Here is a 14,804-nt window from a genome sequence, read left to right on the forward strand (position 1 = left end):
TCCCGCTGCTGTCATGCCAGTCCCGCCGGCGTGAATCAAACCACCTACCTTCCCGGTGGGACTGGCGGCACGGGCGGGCTCCGGGGTCCTGGGGGGGGGTGCTCCCACGGTGGCCTGGCCTGCGATCGGGGCCCACCAATCCGCGGGCGGGTCTGAGCCGTGGGGGCACTCTTTTCCTTCCGCCTCGGCCACAGCCTCCGCGATGGCCAATGCGGAAGTGACAATCCCCCTGCGCATGCGCGGCGATGACGTCAGCAGCCGCTGACCGCTCCCGCGCATGCGCAGACTTCTGCCGCAGTCCCTTCGGCCCCAGCTGGCGTGGTGCCAAAGGCCTTTTCCGTTGGCCGGCGGCGCACCAACCACACCGGCGCGGGCCTAGCCCCTCAAGGTGAAGGCTTGGCCCCTAAAGGTGCCACTCCATCCCGCCGGGACCCCCCGCCCCGCCAGGTAGAGGAGAATCCCGGCCAAGATTTTCCATTTCCTGGAGCCACTCCGAGGGAAAGATAAAAGTGTGTATTGAATTGTGAACGTGCATATCTTTCACTACAGAGATAAATGTGCTCTTTTTTAAAAATAATGAGGACATTGCAGAAATTGTAAACATAGCCTTTTGTTACATTCTTCTGGCAAGAGGTTTTGTTTCCTGAGTGAATATATTGGAAATTTGGTGGCATAGAGCATGGTGTACATCCAAACCTCCGCTCTTGCGCTGCCAACAGGTTAGACTCCCTGCTGTAATTACAAAGCCAGGAAATCCCCCCTCCTGTGCTTACGTCTGTCACTGAGGGAACGTTGCTTTAAGGAAAAGAATGCCATGGCAGCATATCTCTCATTTCGAACACTTGCATTTCCAAACAATTAAGGAGGGCATCGTTTCCTGCTCCTGCATGGGTCATGTGGGATCATCTGTGTGCAGGTGTATAGAGAGAGCCCCTTGCCACCCGAGTTTCCTCTACCCATCACATTACTTAGTGCAATTATGCCCAGGCGCCAGAGCAGGAAAATCTGCCCTGGTTTCCTTACCTTGTCCTTACCCTTTACTTTTAAGTTTTTTGTTAACCTTTGTTATGTTAAATGAAGGTTGACTAAGCTATAAAATGGTGGCATGCAGCCGATGACGCCTGGTAATCTAGCCCACTTAGCCCAGGAGTAAATGTTCTGACTTAACACTCCAGGCACTGAGCATTCGGTGACGGGAGACTTAATTGGGAACTCTGGTGCTGAGGGTAGCAGGCCCGATTCGCCTGATTTTGCCAATCTGTGTGAATTTATCTCCGGTACTTTTTGTGTCAGATTGTAAATTGATTTTATGAAAGCTAACAAATGAACATAATTTTGGACGCAATGACTTCCTGGCCCGAATTCCCGCTTTGAGCCCCTGCCTGCAGCGAGCACTAAAACGGAAAAATAATGCCCAAATTTATTTCATGGAGGTTTGTTCCATTTGAATTTCATGGGCCTTCAGGCTTTGGAAGTCCAGTTGCATAGGGAGATAGAACTTGCCATGGTGTTTTTGGCTTCATCAGTTGCCGCAGTTTGATATATATTGGACATCAATGGCAATAATAATTTTAAATTTTATACGTGGTCTGTGAAATCTCTCCATATAATCCGAAACAGCCCTCAGAGTTGAAAAGCTTGGCCACTCTGAAGGGAGATGGGCAGGATTAGCAAAACATGTGCTGGGCCAAGTGCCTTGAAGGCTAATCAGATGTTTACGCCAGATTATGATCTTCCTTTCCAGAGCATGCTGATGGCTTGTGTCATCGGTTGACAACCGTTTGTCCGACTGTGAGACCACAGACACAGGGATTAGCTAAAGATGCTTGGGAGATCCCACGGGAATCCTTGAGATTGGAAGTGAGGCTTGGACAGGGTTGCTTTGGAGAGGTGTGGATGGGTAAGAGAACAGACATTCTGTCTAATAATAGAGATGGTGTATGTAATTATCGCTGTAAAGATTCCGCTGACGGGGAAATATAAACGACAATTCAACTTTGTTGCTGTCTCAGTCACATATTTTAATTAAATCACTTTGGAATAGTATAATACCAATATCTATCTGCTTTACTTCCGTTTTTGTGGTTCGATACTTCAATTTCTGAATTTAGCGTATCTTCACATGCACACACGAAATAATGGGGAATTGGCAGAAGAATTCCCAAACTGATTATCAGCCCATTGAACCGTGTTGTGGTTAGCACTGCTGTCTCAAGGCGCCGAGGTCCTAGGTTCGATCCTGGGCCTGGGTCAATGTCCGTATGGAGTTTTCACATTCTCCCCGTGTTTGCATGGGTCTCACCCCCATAACCCAAGGATGTGCATGGTTGGTGGGTTGGCCACGCTAAATTTCCCCTTAATTGGAAAAATGAATTGGTTACTCTTTAAAAAATCATGTTGCGAACGTTCCTTCTATGACCAACATGTCCTAGGGTTGGACTTGATCTTGGAACCTCTGGTCCAGAGGGACATGTGCCACAAGACAACCTGATATTGCAATGCTGTTACATCTCTGGGTACCTTTGGGTAAGTGTGTAACATAAGTTTAATGCCTGCACATTTTATAGAGCTTTTCACATTCCCAGTGGGAATTATGCTCCATCTCAGACCTTACTTTTTATTTGTGCTGACTGAGTTGATGTGAAAAGTTATTTGCAAATGCTGGACATTTAAAAAGACAACAGGAGCATACAGGGAAATGCACTTCGGGCCTATTAGTGTTGGAGAGAAAAGGCAAGTTTCAACAGTGGTTTCCAGTTATGATGAATCTACACCCAAAATTCTTACCTGTGCTCGCCAGTTCCAAATAATGACTGTGCTGTAGTATATTTCCAACACTTTCATTTTTCCCATTTCATTTCATTAGCCGTTTTTTTGCCAGAAGATTTTACTTTTCCTAATTTGGCAGCACCTGGTAAATCTTTGGTTTATTTATGCATTATCAGGAATGGATTCTTTTGTGCCCTTTCTTGGTAATCAGATTCAGAAAAGCATGAAATCTTCTACAATATAGAAGCACAATACTGCAGATGCTGGAAATCAGAAGTAAAAACAGAAAATGCTGGAAAAACCCATCAGGTCAGGTAGCATATGTGGAAAGAGAAACAGAGTTAACTCTTCAAGTCCAAATTACTCTTTTTTGGGGGGGGGAACTTTTTGTCCAAATGACTCTTTTTGGGGGGAGCGGCAGGTTGGCACAGGGACCCGGGTTGAATTCCGGCCTCGGGTGACTGTCTGTGCAGAGTCTGCACATTCTCCCCGTGTCTGCGTAGGTTTCCTCCGGGTGCTCCGATTTACTCCCACAGTCCAAAGATGTGCAGGTTAGGTGGATTGGCCATGCTAAATTGCTCCTTCGTGTCCAAAAGGTTAGGTGGGTTACTGGGTTACAGGGACAGAATTGTGGCGTGGGCCAAGGTAGGGTACTCTTTCCAAGGGTTGGTGCAGACGTGATGGGCCGAATGGCCTCCTTCTGCACTGTAGAGATTCTATGATTTGAAGCCTTCATTTCAGATTGGGTTGTCAGTGTCACAGACTGAGCTAAAAATGTGCAGCACATTGTGCAAGAACATTGCACCTTTATAAGAGATTCCAATATCTATAGAGCTCTGTAGTATTAAGGGTGCTTGCTTAATAAATGGATGGCTCTGAGTTGGTGCCCTATAATTGCTTAATAGTCAAGTTTTTGTTTTTACTTAGACAAGAACAGAGAATGCTGGAAAAACTCAGCAGGTCTGGCAACATCTGTAAGGAGAAAAAACAGAGTTAATGTTTCGAGTCCTTTGGCTCTTCATCAGAACGGAAGGGAGGGAGAATGTGTTAGATATTAAAGTGTAGCTATGAGAGATTGCAACAAAAAGTAGCAACTTTTAAGAACAAAAGACAGATGACCATGAAGGGGAGGGGGCTGCATTGAGGCACTACATGTATGGGAAATTTAAAACATTTTAAATATTTTGCTTAGTCTGCTTTTACTAGACCACTAAGTAGAGGGCTGTCAGACTTCATTGAAGAGAGGATATCATTGAAAAAGTACAGTGACTGAATATGAAATTCCAATTTAAACACATGGCCGGGGTGTGAGCGATTTTCAGCCCACCATCGCCATTGGATGGAACAGCCATGCGGGCAGAGAATCGGGAGAGAATGGCATGTCCCAGTTTTTCTCCGCCACTTGCCGGCGATGTCACAAAGGGCATAAACCTCATTTAAATAGATTATTGTAATAGATGTGCAGGGTAGGTGGATTGGCCAAAGAAAATTGTTTCTTAATTGGAAAGAAATAGAATTGGGTACTCTAAATTTAGGGCGGGGGGGGGGGGGGGTGGAGAATACCGGAGATACCTCCATGGTGGGGGTGTGGGAGTCCCCTGATGATTGTCCTGTGGTGGGGGAGGGGAGGCAGCCTGGGGAGCTCCGATATCTCCGTGGGGGTGGTGGGGGTGAAAGAGTTAAACTTCAGTTCTGACTGGGATGCCCTTTAAAGATCTCAGTGAAACCGAGTGCTGACTCCATCAGGCCCTGCCCCACCATTTGCTGACTCTTATCTGGCCCCGCCCCACCAGAGTGATGGTGTGAACCACATACACTATTGTTCTTTCCTCAGAGAGGCTCAAGATCTGGAGAGAAAACTGTTCTGTGCAACTGGAGAGCTACACGCCGGTTTGTAATCTGAGCCTGACACTTTGGAAAAAATATGGAACGATTCCATGGGATTCTATGATTTGTGTTTAGCGATAGTTTGGGGATCGGAAACTCTGAATCTGTCCATTCAATGTTAATGGCCTGCTCATGGTCATTCGCCCAGTCACTTAGAATGGTTGAAATGAAGTCTCCAGACTGCCTACAGAACTCATCATGCAAGAAGTCCTTGTGACTGGGAAAGACAGGAGGTGCTGTGCAATACTGCATAGCTTCAGGTGCAAGGAGATAGGAGACTAAGGGTTAGAGGTCAATAAAGAGCACAAAATATGAGTCGATGTTCAGTTTGTGCCAACCCTTCACACATGCTCTGCTATGCTCTAGGAACCTGGAACGGAACAACAAAAGTCGCAATTAAGACTTTAAAACCTGGTACGATGTCGCCAGAAGCTTTCCTGCAAGAGGCCCAGATAATGAAAAAGCTACGGCATGACAAACTGGTCCAGCTGTATGCAGTCGTCTCCGAAGAACCAATCTACATTGTTACCGAGTACATGAGCAAAGGTAACTATATATCAAACTGGATGGGATGTTGTTGATCAGTAAATGTTAAACACCGGTGCATTTGGCATCAGTGGAATAAGACCAAGCCTCTTGTAAAACCTGAAGTAAATATGGGGCGGGATCCGCCACAAACCGGCGGGGTGGGCAACTCCGGCGCCGAGGAGTGGCGTGACCACTCCGGCGTCGTGCCGCCCTGAACGTGCGGAATCCTCCGCACCTTCAGGGGCTAGGCCGGCGCCAGAGTGGTTTGCGCCCCGCCGGCCGGCACGGAAGGGGCTTGGCGCCACACCAACTGGCGGCGTAGGGCCTCCGCCGGTCGGCGCGAGTTGGCGCAAGCTCGGGAGCGCCAGCGTGTGCTGGCGTCTTCCCAGCGCATACGCAGGGGGGGGGGTCAGCCATCGCGGAGGACCACAGCAGCTGACGCGGGGGAATAGAGTACCCCCACGGCACAGGCCCCTGCACGGATCGGTGGGCCCCGATTGTGGGCCAGGCCACCGTGGGGGCACCTCCCGGGGCCAGATCCCCCCAATCCCCCCCCGAGGACCCCGGAGGCTGCCCGCGCAGCCAGGTCCTGCCGGTAAGTACCTGTTGTAATTTACGCCGGCGGGACCGGCCGAAAACGGGCGGCCACTCGTGGGCCGGAGAATCGCTGGTGGGGGCGGGGGGGGATCCGCAGGCGGCGGCTGCCGACCGGCGCGGCGCGATTCCAGCCCCCGCCAAATCCCCGGCGCCGGAGAATTCGGCAGCCGGCGGGGGAAGGATTCACGCCGTCCCCTGGTGATTCTCCGAACCAGCGGGGAGTCGGAGAATCCCGCCCTGGAGTCTGAGACTAAAATCTTAAATTGCTCCATCGGGTTGGAATAACGTTGTATGTATTTCTATGAAAAATCAAGCTTTTGCTTATATAAAACCCCACTGGAAAATGGACATGGTTATCTAGACTTTGGTGCATTTTGAAATGATGCTTCTTTGTAGTGATTAGTAATATTAAGTGAAGACCTAATTGGCCAGGATTATGTTCATCATATTGCTGTAAGGTATTTTTTTCATATGAATTGCACATAGGACGAACAATGTGATTGACTCATAAATGTCCTCAGGGATGGGCAATAAATGCTGGCCTAGCCAACGACACCCACATCCCATGAACAAATTAAAATTTAAAAAACTTATGGATGAGGTTAATCTGCTTCTATGTCGTTGCATTGTTGTCGTATCCTGGCACTGTGTTCCTGGCACTGTGTTTCACTCACGTGGAGGCCAGAGTAAAGTAACCTTTTCAGATTCACTCGGGCTGGCAGGTGAGAAAAGTTTGGCTGAAGGTCTTTAAAATTTAAATTGTGTTTTCCTTGTCGTCTGCCTTAGCGAATCCAGCAATTTAACTAAGGGTTTGCGATTGGCTGCGTGAGAATAGCCCACAAGCATCAACAAGGTTGAAACATTATGGAGGGGTCCCAGCATTCTTTTCAAACTCTGCACCCCCCATTTGTTTGTCTTGCGTTGGGCTTGAAACCCAGACATTGCAGTGAGGAGCAAAGGCATTGGAGGAATGGTGCCAGGGACTCTCTGTGGATCAATTTTAATTTGATAGAGGGGAAGAAGGGGGGACAACAAAATATTTTTGGCACTGAGAGACCTTTTGCATTGTCCAAATTGGCACGCTGCTTCTTTTGTAGGGCTTGTACAAATATTATATCTGAATGTGTTTCTGATAAATATGGCAAAGGTTTGGGAAGGAACTGTTTTTAAACTTTTTTTTTAGATTACCCAATTATGTTTTCCAATTAAGGGGCAATTTAGTGTGGCCAATCCACCTAGCTTGCACATTTTTGGGTTGTGGGGGCGAAACCCACGCAGACACGGGGAGAATGTGCAAACTCCACACGGACAGTGACCCAGAGCCGGGATCGAACCTGGGACCTCGGCACCGTGTGCCAGCTGTGCTAACCACTAGGCCACCGTGCTGCCCTCAACCGTTTTTATACTTAATGGTATGTTAAGGTGGTCTGTTTCTGACAGGCAAAACTCAAAACTAGCACAAAATAAACTTGCTGGCTTAACGAAGGTCAGTAGTTGCGATCCATGGTGGGCTTGCTCCTCATTAAGTCCAATGTAAAAGCAACTTTTATTTTTATTTGTTGAACATATGTGTGAAATATTTCAGTATAGAAGTATTTTTGCTGACCTCGGTTGATCCAGAGAACATAATAATTGATTGCAAGAAGAGAAAGCTTGTGTATTATTGATGCTGGGTCACATGTTGTGGTGAACGGTTCGGAGTAGATTCTGACTGCTGATGATCGCCAATTAAGAGGCCGTGGACAATGAGGATGGCAAGAAATTAATCTTGCTTCTTGGACTGAAGTGATCAAATTGTCTTTTATTGATTTTGATTCATGTCTTAGATTTCCCTCTCGGGCCGTCTGTAAAACCTGGGTTTTTATAGCTTGTTATGTAATTATAGAATCCCTACAGTGCAGAAAGAGGCCTTTTGGCCCATCGTGTCTGCACCGACCCTCTGAAAGAGCACTCCACCCAAGTCCGCTCATGCTGTCCTACCCCAATAACCCCTTGATCTAACTTTTTTTTTCTTTTTTAAATAAATTTAGAGTAACCAATTCATCTTTTCCAATTAAGGGGCAATTTAGCGTGGTCAATCCACCTATCCTGCACATCTTTTTTGGGTTGTGGGGGCGAAACCCACGCAAACACGGGGAGAATGTGCAAACTCCGCACGGACAGTGACCCAGGCCAGGATCGAACCTGGGACCTCGGCGCCATGAGGCGGCAATGCTAACCACTGCGCCACCGTGCCGCCCCCCTTAATCTAACCTACACATCTTCGGGCAGCACGATGACGCAGTGGTTAGCACTGCTGCTTCATGGCGCCGAGGTCCCAGGTTCGATCCTGGCCTGGGTCACTGTCCGTGTGGAGTTTGCACATTCTCCCCGTGTCTGCGTGGGTCTCACCCCCACAACCCAAAGATGTGCAGGGTAGGTGGACTGGTCACGCTAAATTGCCCCTTAATTGGAAAAAAATTGGGTACTCTAAATTTATATTTAAAAAAACTAACCTACGCATCTTTTGGACACTAAGGGGCAGTTGATCATGGCCAATCCACCTAATTTGCACATGTTTGGACTGTGGGAGGAAACTGGAGCAGCCGGAGGAAACCCAGGCAGAAACGGGGAGAACGTGCAGACTCCACGCAGTCACCCAAGGCCGGAATTGAACTCGGGTCCCTGGCCTGTGAGGCAACAGTGCTAACCACTGTGCCAACTTTTATCAAATTAAACTGGATTTCATATTGATTCAGAGTTAAGAAACGGCATGGTTTTACTTTCAGTTTTGAACAAGTTAAGTTGCCTATTACTGATCAGCTAAGATATATAGCAGAACTTGCATAGTTAGGCCTGGATTTTTGCTCCTAAGGCAGGTGTGCTGAGCTGGGAAATCCCCCCACCCACCCCTGCAATTATTACGCACTGAAAGCAGCAAGAGAAGATGGGGCAAAATATGCATTTATATATCTCTGCTCATAGCCTAGTCAAAGAATGTGCTCATGCCAGCCTGCCGGTTTCCATGCCGACACTTCTGCCGCTGTCTCCTGGAATATGCTGGCCAGATGGCAACCCTATCTGGGTTCAAATCCAGCCCAGGCTGACGGAATGGAAGTCTTTTTATTCTGTTTTCTGTAAAGGCTTAACGTGAATGCTAATTAGCAATCACATTTTTGAGAGACCAAGATCTTTGGTGCGGGGAATAGAAAAGCATGTTGCAATGGGGCTCTTGAGGTCGAGGGCTGAAGCATATCTGATAGAAAAGTGGAGTGAAACTTGACTCTGCATCTCAATGTATTCCTGAGCCTCTCCTGGGAATGCTCGATAGTGACACCCCTCTGAGTATTAAATAAAAATCAACTTTGTTGCCCTATAACATGCTTTTATCTGTCAGCGATACAGGATTAGAACATAATATCTTCGAAAGTAATTGAGTTGGAGCCGAAGGTTTTACTGCTTTCTTATCTTTTGAATGGTCTGCTATTACAGGAAGTTTATTGGATTTCCTTAAAGGTGAGATGGGAAAATATTTGCGGCTTCCACAGCTGGTTGATATGGCTGCTCAGGTTAGTGCTAACTTATTACTAATAAAACAAAATGCATGATTTCTGAGAGTCCTATAGGCCCTCTTGTTTTTTTTAATGCATAATATTATCAATAGCACGAGGATCTATTGATAAGCATCTCCTAAAATAAACCACAAAACTTCGGGATCAATCCACCCGTAATGACATCCACCCTGCACATCTGAAAACAGCTGGAGGGCATCGTGGCTCCGTCGCTCTCACTCAGTTTCTGTAACTGGGGCAAAGGAAAAAATACCAATCAACGTGGTTGTGGTTTTCTCTGGACAATATTTAAAAAAATATTTGTTTTGGTATTTTGAATTTATACACAGTAACACTTTACGTTTGATATTTACAGCATGTGTGGTTCTTACATACATTTTGATATTGTCTGTCTTGGTATGTGCTCCTCCCCCCCCCTTCCCTTCTACTCTCCCCCACCCTCCCCCCGGTACCCTCCTTGGTATCCCCCTTTTTCGTTCAGGATGTACTGTCCCCTGCTCCAATCTCCCCCCCCCCTTTATTTTTTCTGCTGAAGGTTGGGGGGGCCTTCCGCCCCCCTCCCCAACCCCTCCTTGCTTCTCCCTGTAGTTCCCTGAGTTCCCTTCTCTCTTCCTCCCCCCCCCCCCCCCCCCCGCCCCACTGTCTTCTCCCATCTCTCACTTTTTCCCCTACTCGCTGTTGGCTTTGAACAGATCTTGGAATAGGCCGACAAATGGCCCTCGCGCTTTGAGGGAGCCTTCTTCCGACCCTCGGATGGTGTGTTTGATCTTCTCCAAATGGAGAAATTTCACCAGGTCTGCCAGCCAGTCTGCAGCTGTGGGTGGTGCTGCTGATCGCCGGCTGAGCAGGATTCTCCGGCGTGCGATTAGGGAAGCGAAAGCTAGGGTGTCGGCCCTCTTACCCCTCTTCCCCATGTAGTTCAGACACCAATGCTGAGTAGAACACTTTGCTGTATAGCTTGCTGCGGTCACCATTGTGTATTTGATTTAAAAAATAAATAAATATAGAGTACCCAATCATTTCTTTCCAATTAAGGGGCAATTTAGCGTGGCCAATCCACCTACCCTGCACATCTTTGAGTTGTGGGGGTGAGACCCACGCAGACAGACGCAGACGGTATTCACCAAGGAGAGGGACATGACGGATGTTGAGGCTAAGGATGGATGTTTAAATACTCTAGGTCAAGTCGGCATAAGGAAGGGGGAAGTTTTGGGTATTCTAAAAGGCATTAAGGTGGACAAGTCCCCAGGTCCGGATGGGACCTATCCCAGGTTACTGAGGGAAGCGAGGGACAAAATAGCTGGGGCCTTAACAGATATCTTTGTAGCATCCTTGAGCACGGGTGAGGTGCCGGAGGACTGGAGAATTGCTAATGTTGTCCTTTTGTTTAAGAAGGGTAGCAGGGATAATCCAGGGAATTATAGACCTGTGAGCTTGACATCAGTGGTAGACAAACTGTTGGAGAAGATACTGAGGGATAAGATCTATTCACATTTGGAAGAAAATAGACTTATCAGTGATAGGCAGCATGGTTTTGTGCAGGGAAGATCGTGTCTTACAAACCTAATAGAATTCTTTGAGGAAGTGACAACGTTAATTGATGAGGGAAGGGCTGTAGATGTCATATACATGGACTTCAGTGAGGCGTTTGATAAAGTTTTCCATGGCAGGTTGATGGAAAAAGTGAAGTCGTATGGGGTTCAGGGTGAACTAGCTAGATGGATAAAGAACTATCTGGGCAACAGGAGACAGAGAGTAGTGGTGGAAGGGAGTGTCTCAAAATGGAGAAAGGTGACTAGTGGTGTTCCACAGGGATCCGTGCTCGGACCACTTGGATTACATAAGTAATCTGGACGAAGGTATAGGTGGTCTGATTAGCAAGTTTGCAGATGATACTAAGATTGGTGGAGTTGCAGATAGCGAGGTGGACTGTCAGAGATTACAGCAAAATATAAATAGATTGGAGAGTTGGGCAGAGAAATGGCAGATGGAATTTAATCCAGGCAAATGCGAGGTGATGCATTTTGGAAGATCTAATTCAAGAGCGGACTATACGGTCAATAGAAGAGTCCTGGGAAAATTGATGTACAGAGAGATCTGGGAGTTCAGGTCTATTGTACCCTGAAGGTGGCAACGCAGGTCGATAGAATGGTCAAGAAGGCATACAGCATGCTTGCCTTCATCAGACGGGGTACTGAGTACAAGAGTCGACAGGTCATGTTACAGTTGTATAGGACTTTGGTTAGGCCACATTTGGAATACTGCGTGCAGTTCTGGTCGCCACATTATCAGAAGGATGTGGATGCTTTAGAGAGGGTGCAGAGGAGGTTCACCAGGATGTTGCCTGGTGTGGAGGGTGCTATCTATGAAGAAAGGTTGAGTAGATTAGGATTGTTTTCGTTGGAAGGACGGAGGAGGTTGAGGGGGGACCTGATTGAGGTCTACAAAATTATGAGAGGTATGGACAGGGTGGATAGCAACAAGCTTTTTCCAAGAATGGGGGTGTCAGTTACAAGGGGTCATGATTTCAAGGTGAGAGGGGGAAAGTTTAAGGGAGATGTGCATGGAAAGTTTTTTACGCAGAGGGGGGTGGGTGCCTGGAATGCTTTGGCAGCGGAGGTGGTAGAGGCGGGCACAATAGCATCATTTAAGATGCATCTAGACAGATATATGAATGGGCGGGGAACAGAGGGAAGTAGATCCTTGGAAAATAGGTGACAGGTTTAGATAAAGGATCTGGATTGGCTCAGGCTGGGAGGGCTGAAGGGCCTGTTCCTGTGCTGTAATTTTCTTTGTTCTTTGACACGGGGAGAATGTGCAAACTCCACACGGACAGTGACCTGGGACCGGGATCAAACCCGGGTCCTCGGCAGCGGTGAGGCAGCAGTGCTAACCACTGCGCCACTGTGCCGCCCATACCAAATATTTCCAAAAGTAAATTGGTATCCTCTTCTGGAACTGGATTTCAGTCTTTCGAAAGAACAGGATCCAGAGTTGCTTTTTGGCATTAATTAAAAATAGCTCACAGATTGTTCTTTGGTGTTTTCTGGAAACTAACCTTTTCTATCTTTTTGATTGGTGGCCTATAGTTAGTGTTGAAACTTGTGGAGTAAGGCAGGCCCCGCAGCTTTTTTGGTCTGTATGACCCGTAGGATTCACCTACTAATGTATTGGGAGAGAATAAAGTTCATATTTTCTGAAATAAATGGACTTGAGCCACTTTGGGATTTCAATGAGTAAAGCTACCCTCAGACTCACTAATGGGATTAATAGAATCAGCGAGATGAAACGCGGAAGCAAAAGTGCCACATTTATCCAGTAAATACTGCTGTTCAAAGGGTGATGCGAGACGCATTTAGACACGGCAGAACCCAGCTTTGCTTATGGTTTAATCAATTGCCCGTAAGTGCTAAATACTGTCATAAACTGTAGAGCTATAAAATGTTTATTCTCCAGTCCAGCAGTTATGCTGAGATGTACCTGTACAAGGATCATAGCAATAATATACAAAATATTCCTCAGAAGAATATATTGTATAAACAGCGGAACAATGGGTCAGTTAGTTCCTTTCTTTCACTGTGTGCTCGAAGCTGGTGGTATTTTCTTTCACCAGCACATCATTCTTCTACTTCCTCCATCTAAGCTGGAACTATTTTACACCTATTTCTCTGTGTCCCCAGTGAGGGAGGGACATTTGGTTTAGATGTTTCAGGTTTCGGAGCAGTGCAGCAGTTGCCACCTCTCTAGAACATTGGAGGCGACACCAGAAAGCAAACAGAAATTTGATTCCCCTCCATCTTCTACATGTCGAATTCCATCATGTTTTTCTCCTAACTTTGCAGATTGCAGCTGGCATGGCGTATGTAGAAAGGATGAATTATGTTCACAGAGACCTACGAGCAGCCAACATTCTCGTGGGTGAAAGCCTTGTGTGTAAGGTTGCTGACTTTGGCCTGGCCCGATTGATTGAAGACAATGAATACACAGCTCGGCAAGGTTAGTGCCAGATCATGAAAATTGCGCAATTGAAATATCCTATCAGGATCAAATACTCGGAGTTTATAGTTTTGGATGATTTTGGATGTATGCAGTGTAACTAATATAGGATTTGACACTCCTGCTTTGAGACATACATATTTCCTAATACTCAGTTAAGAACCTCCCAAATATTGACACTTGGATTTTATAGTAACACATGATGATGTTTCATTGATCTCATAGAATCCCGACAATGCAGAACGAGACCATTTGGTCCATCGAGTCTGCATCGACCCTCTGAAAGAACACCCCTCCTAGGCCAATCTCCCACCGTATCCCCGAAAGCATGTAACTCCTCCTAACCTTTTGGATACTAAGGGGCAATTTTAGCATGGCCGATCCACCTGACCTGCACATCTTTTTGGACTGTGGGAGGAAGCCAGATCACCCGAGGAGAATGTGCAAACTCCGCAGTCACCCAAGGCCGGCTTCCAGCCCCCCCAAAAAATCGCCCTCAATAAAACCAATGTGAATTTTCCATTGCTCAAATGTGCCTCTTTGACTGAAATTCCCAGTTTATTGCTGATAATAGGTAGTCTGTCCCTTGGACATGTCCAAATCCATTTGTTTGAGGCTGTAAAGTAATTTTGTGTGTGGGTTTAGAAATAGGAAACTTTCACTCATTCCACGAGTCTGGCCTGGATTCGAACTCTGACCCCAGGGGTTTAAACCAATCTTTTCCCACATTGCTTTCTTTCTCTAGGTTTTTCCCTCCCTTCTTTCCACTACAATTCTTTTGACTGCACTGTGCTTAATCGGATCTGGTTGGTTAATATGCCAGATGGAAAAGCTGAATTTTTATTTCCATTTGCCGCAAGGCTGCAGGCACACTAAACTAGATAAAGTCACACATTGCTTCAAGCCCCAATTTCGTCTTGTTCCAATGACCTGATCGTATCAAGATTTCACTGCGTAAAATGAAATGAATTATTTAAAAACCTTGTGGATTCTGCAACTGTATTTCATATAGGCTCATCTAATCTCTCAAAAGAACAGATTATAGTGATTGCTGAAAAAAATCATATAGTATTGTATGAAACATTACAAATGCTGGTTTCTATTAAGTTGAATCAATAATTGCTACAAAATGTACACTGAGAGTCTGAACAGTGTATTGTAGAATGTATTTCTTGCCCAGCTTTGCTGATGTTCTGTACTTGCATTTTGATACTTGAATCTTGTGCCAAAAAACTGTACACCCAATCAACAAATAAACAGGAAAAAAATACAGATCCCAAAATGACCTCACCTTTATATTCAAAAAAGTAGCTGTATTCCTCTTTCTTGCTACATATCAGCAGTTATCCCTGTTGGCGCACCGTGTGTAAAAGAATTGGACTGGAATTTTCCAGCCATTGGGATTTTCTGTTCCTGCTGGTAACGCACCCCCACCCGCAGTCTTCAATGGGAAATCCCATTGACAAGCGGCAGGAG

General features: G+C 46.4%; 1 protein-coding gene and 1 long non-coding RNA gene across 4 annotated transcripts in view; one reads left to right on the forward strand and one right to left on the reverse strand.

Moving 5' to 3' along the window:
• The window catches only part of LOC140428506 (proto-oncogene tyrosine-protein kinase Src-like), a 238,701-nt gene that overhangs the window by 216,639 nt on the left and 7,258 nt on the right, over positions 1 to 14,804 (forward strand). For all 3 annotated transcript variants that reach the window (XM_072515060.1, XM_072515059.1, XM_072515061.1), the window contains 4 exons: positions 1,745 to 1,900; positions 5,023 to 5,202; positions 9,253 to 9,329; positions 13,175 to 13,328. In XM_072515060.1, the coding sequence (XP_072371161.1) occupies positions 1,745 to 1,900; positions 5,023 to 5,202; positions 9,253 to 9,329; positions 13,175 to 13,328 (567 nt within the window). The remainder of the gene's footprint in view (positions 1 to 1,744; positions 1,901 to 5,022; positions 5,203 to 9,252; positions 9,330 to 13,174; positions 13,329 to 14,804) is intronic.
• LOC140428507 (uncharacterized) overlaps positions 9,394 to 14,804 on the reverse strand; it is a 30,490-nt gene continuing 25,079 nt past the window's right edge. The window contains exon 3 of the long non-coding RNA XR_011948801.1: positions 9,394 to 9,564. This is a non-coding gene — a long non-coding RNA (uncharacterized lncRNA). The remainder of the gene's footprint in view (positions 9,565 to 14,804) is intronic.

The sequence above is a fragment of the Scyliorhinus torazame genome, chromosome 8 (assembly GCF_047496885.1).
Source record: "Scyliorhinus torazame isolate Kashiwa2021f chromosome 8, sScyTor2.1, whole genome shotgun sequence".
Lineage (NCBI taxonomy): Eukaryota > Metazoa > Chordata > Chondrichthyes > Carcharhiniformes > Scyliorhinidae > Scyliorhinus > Scyliorhinus torazame.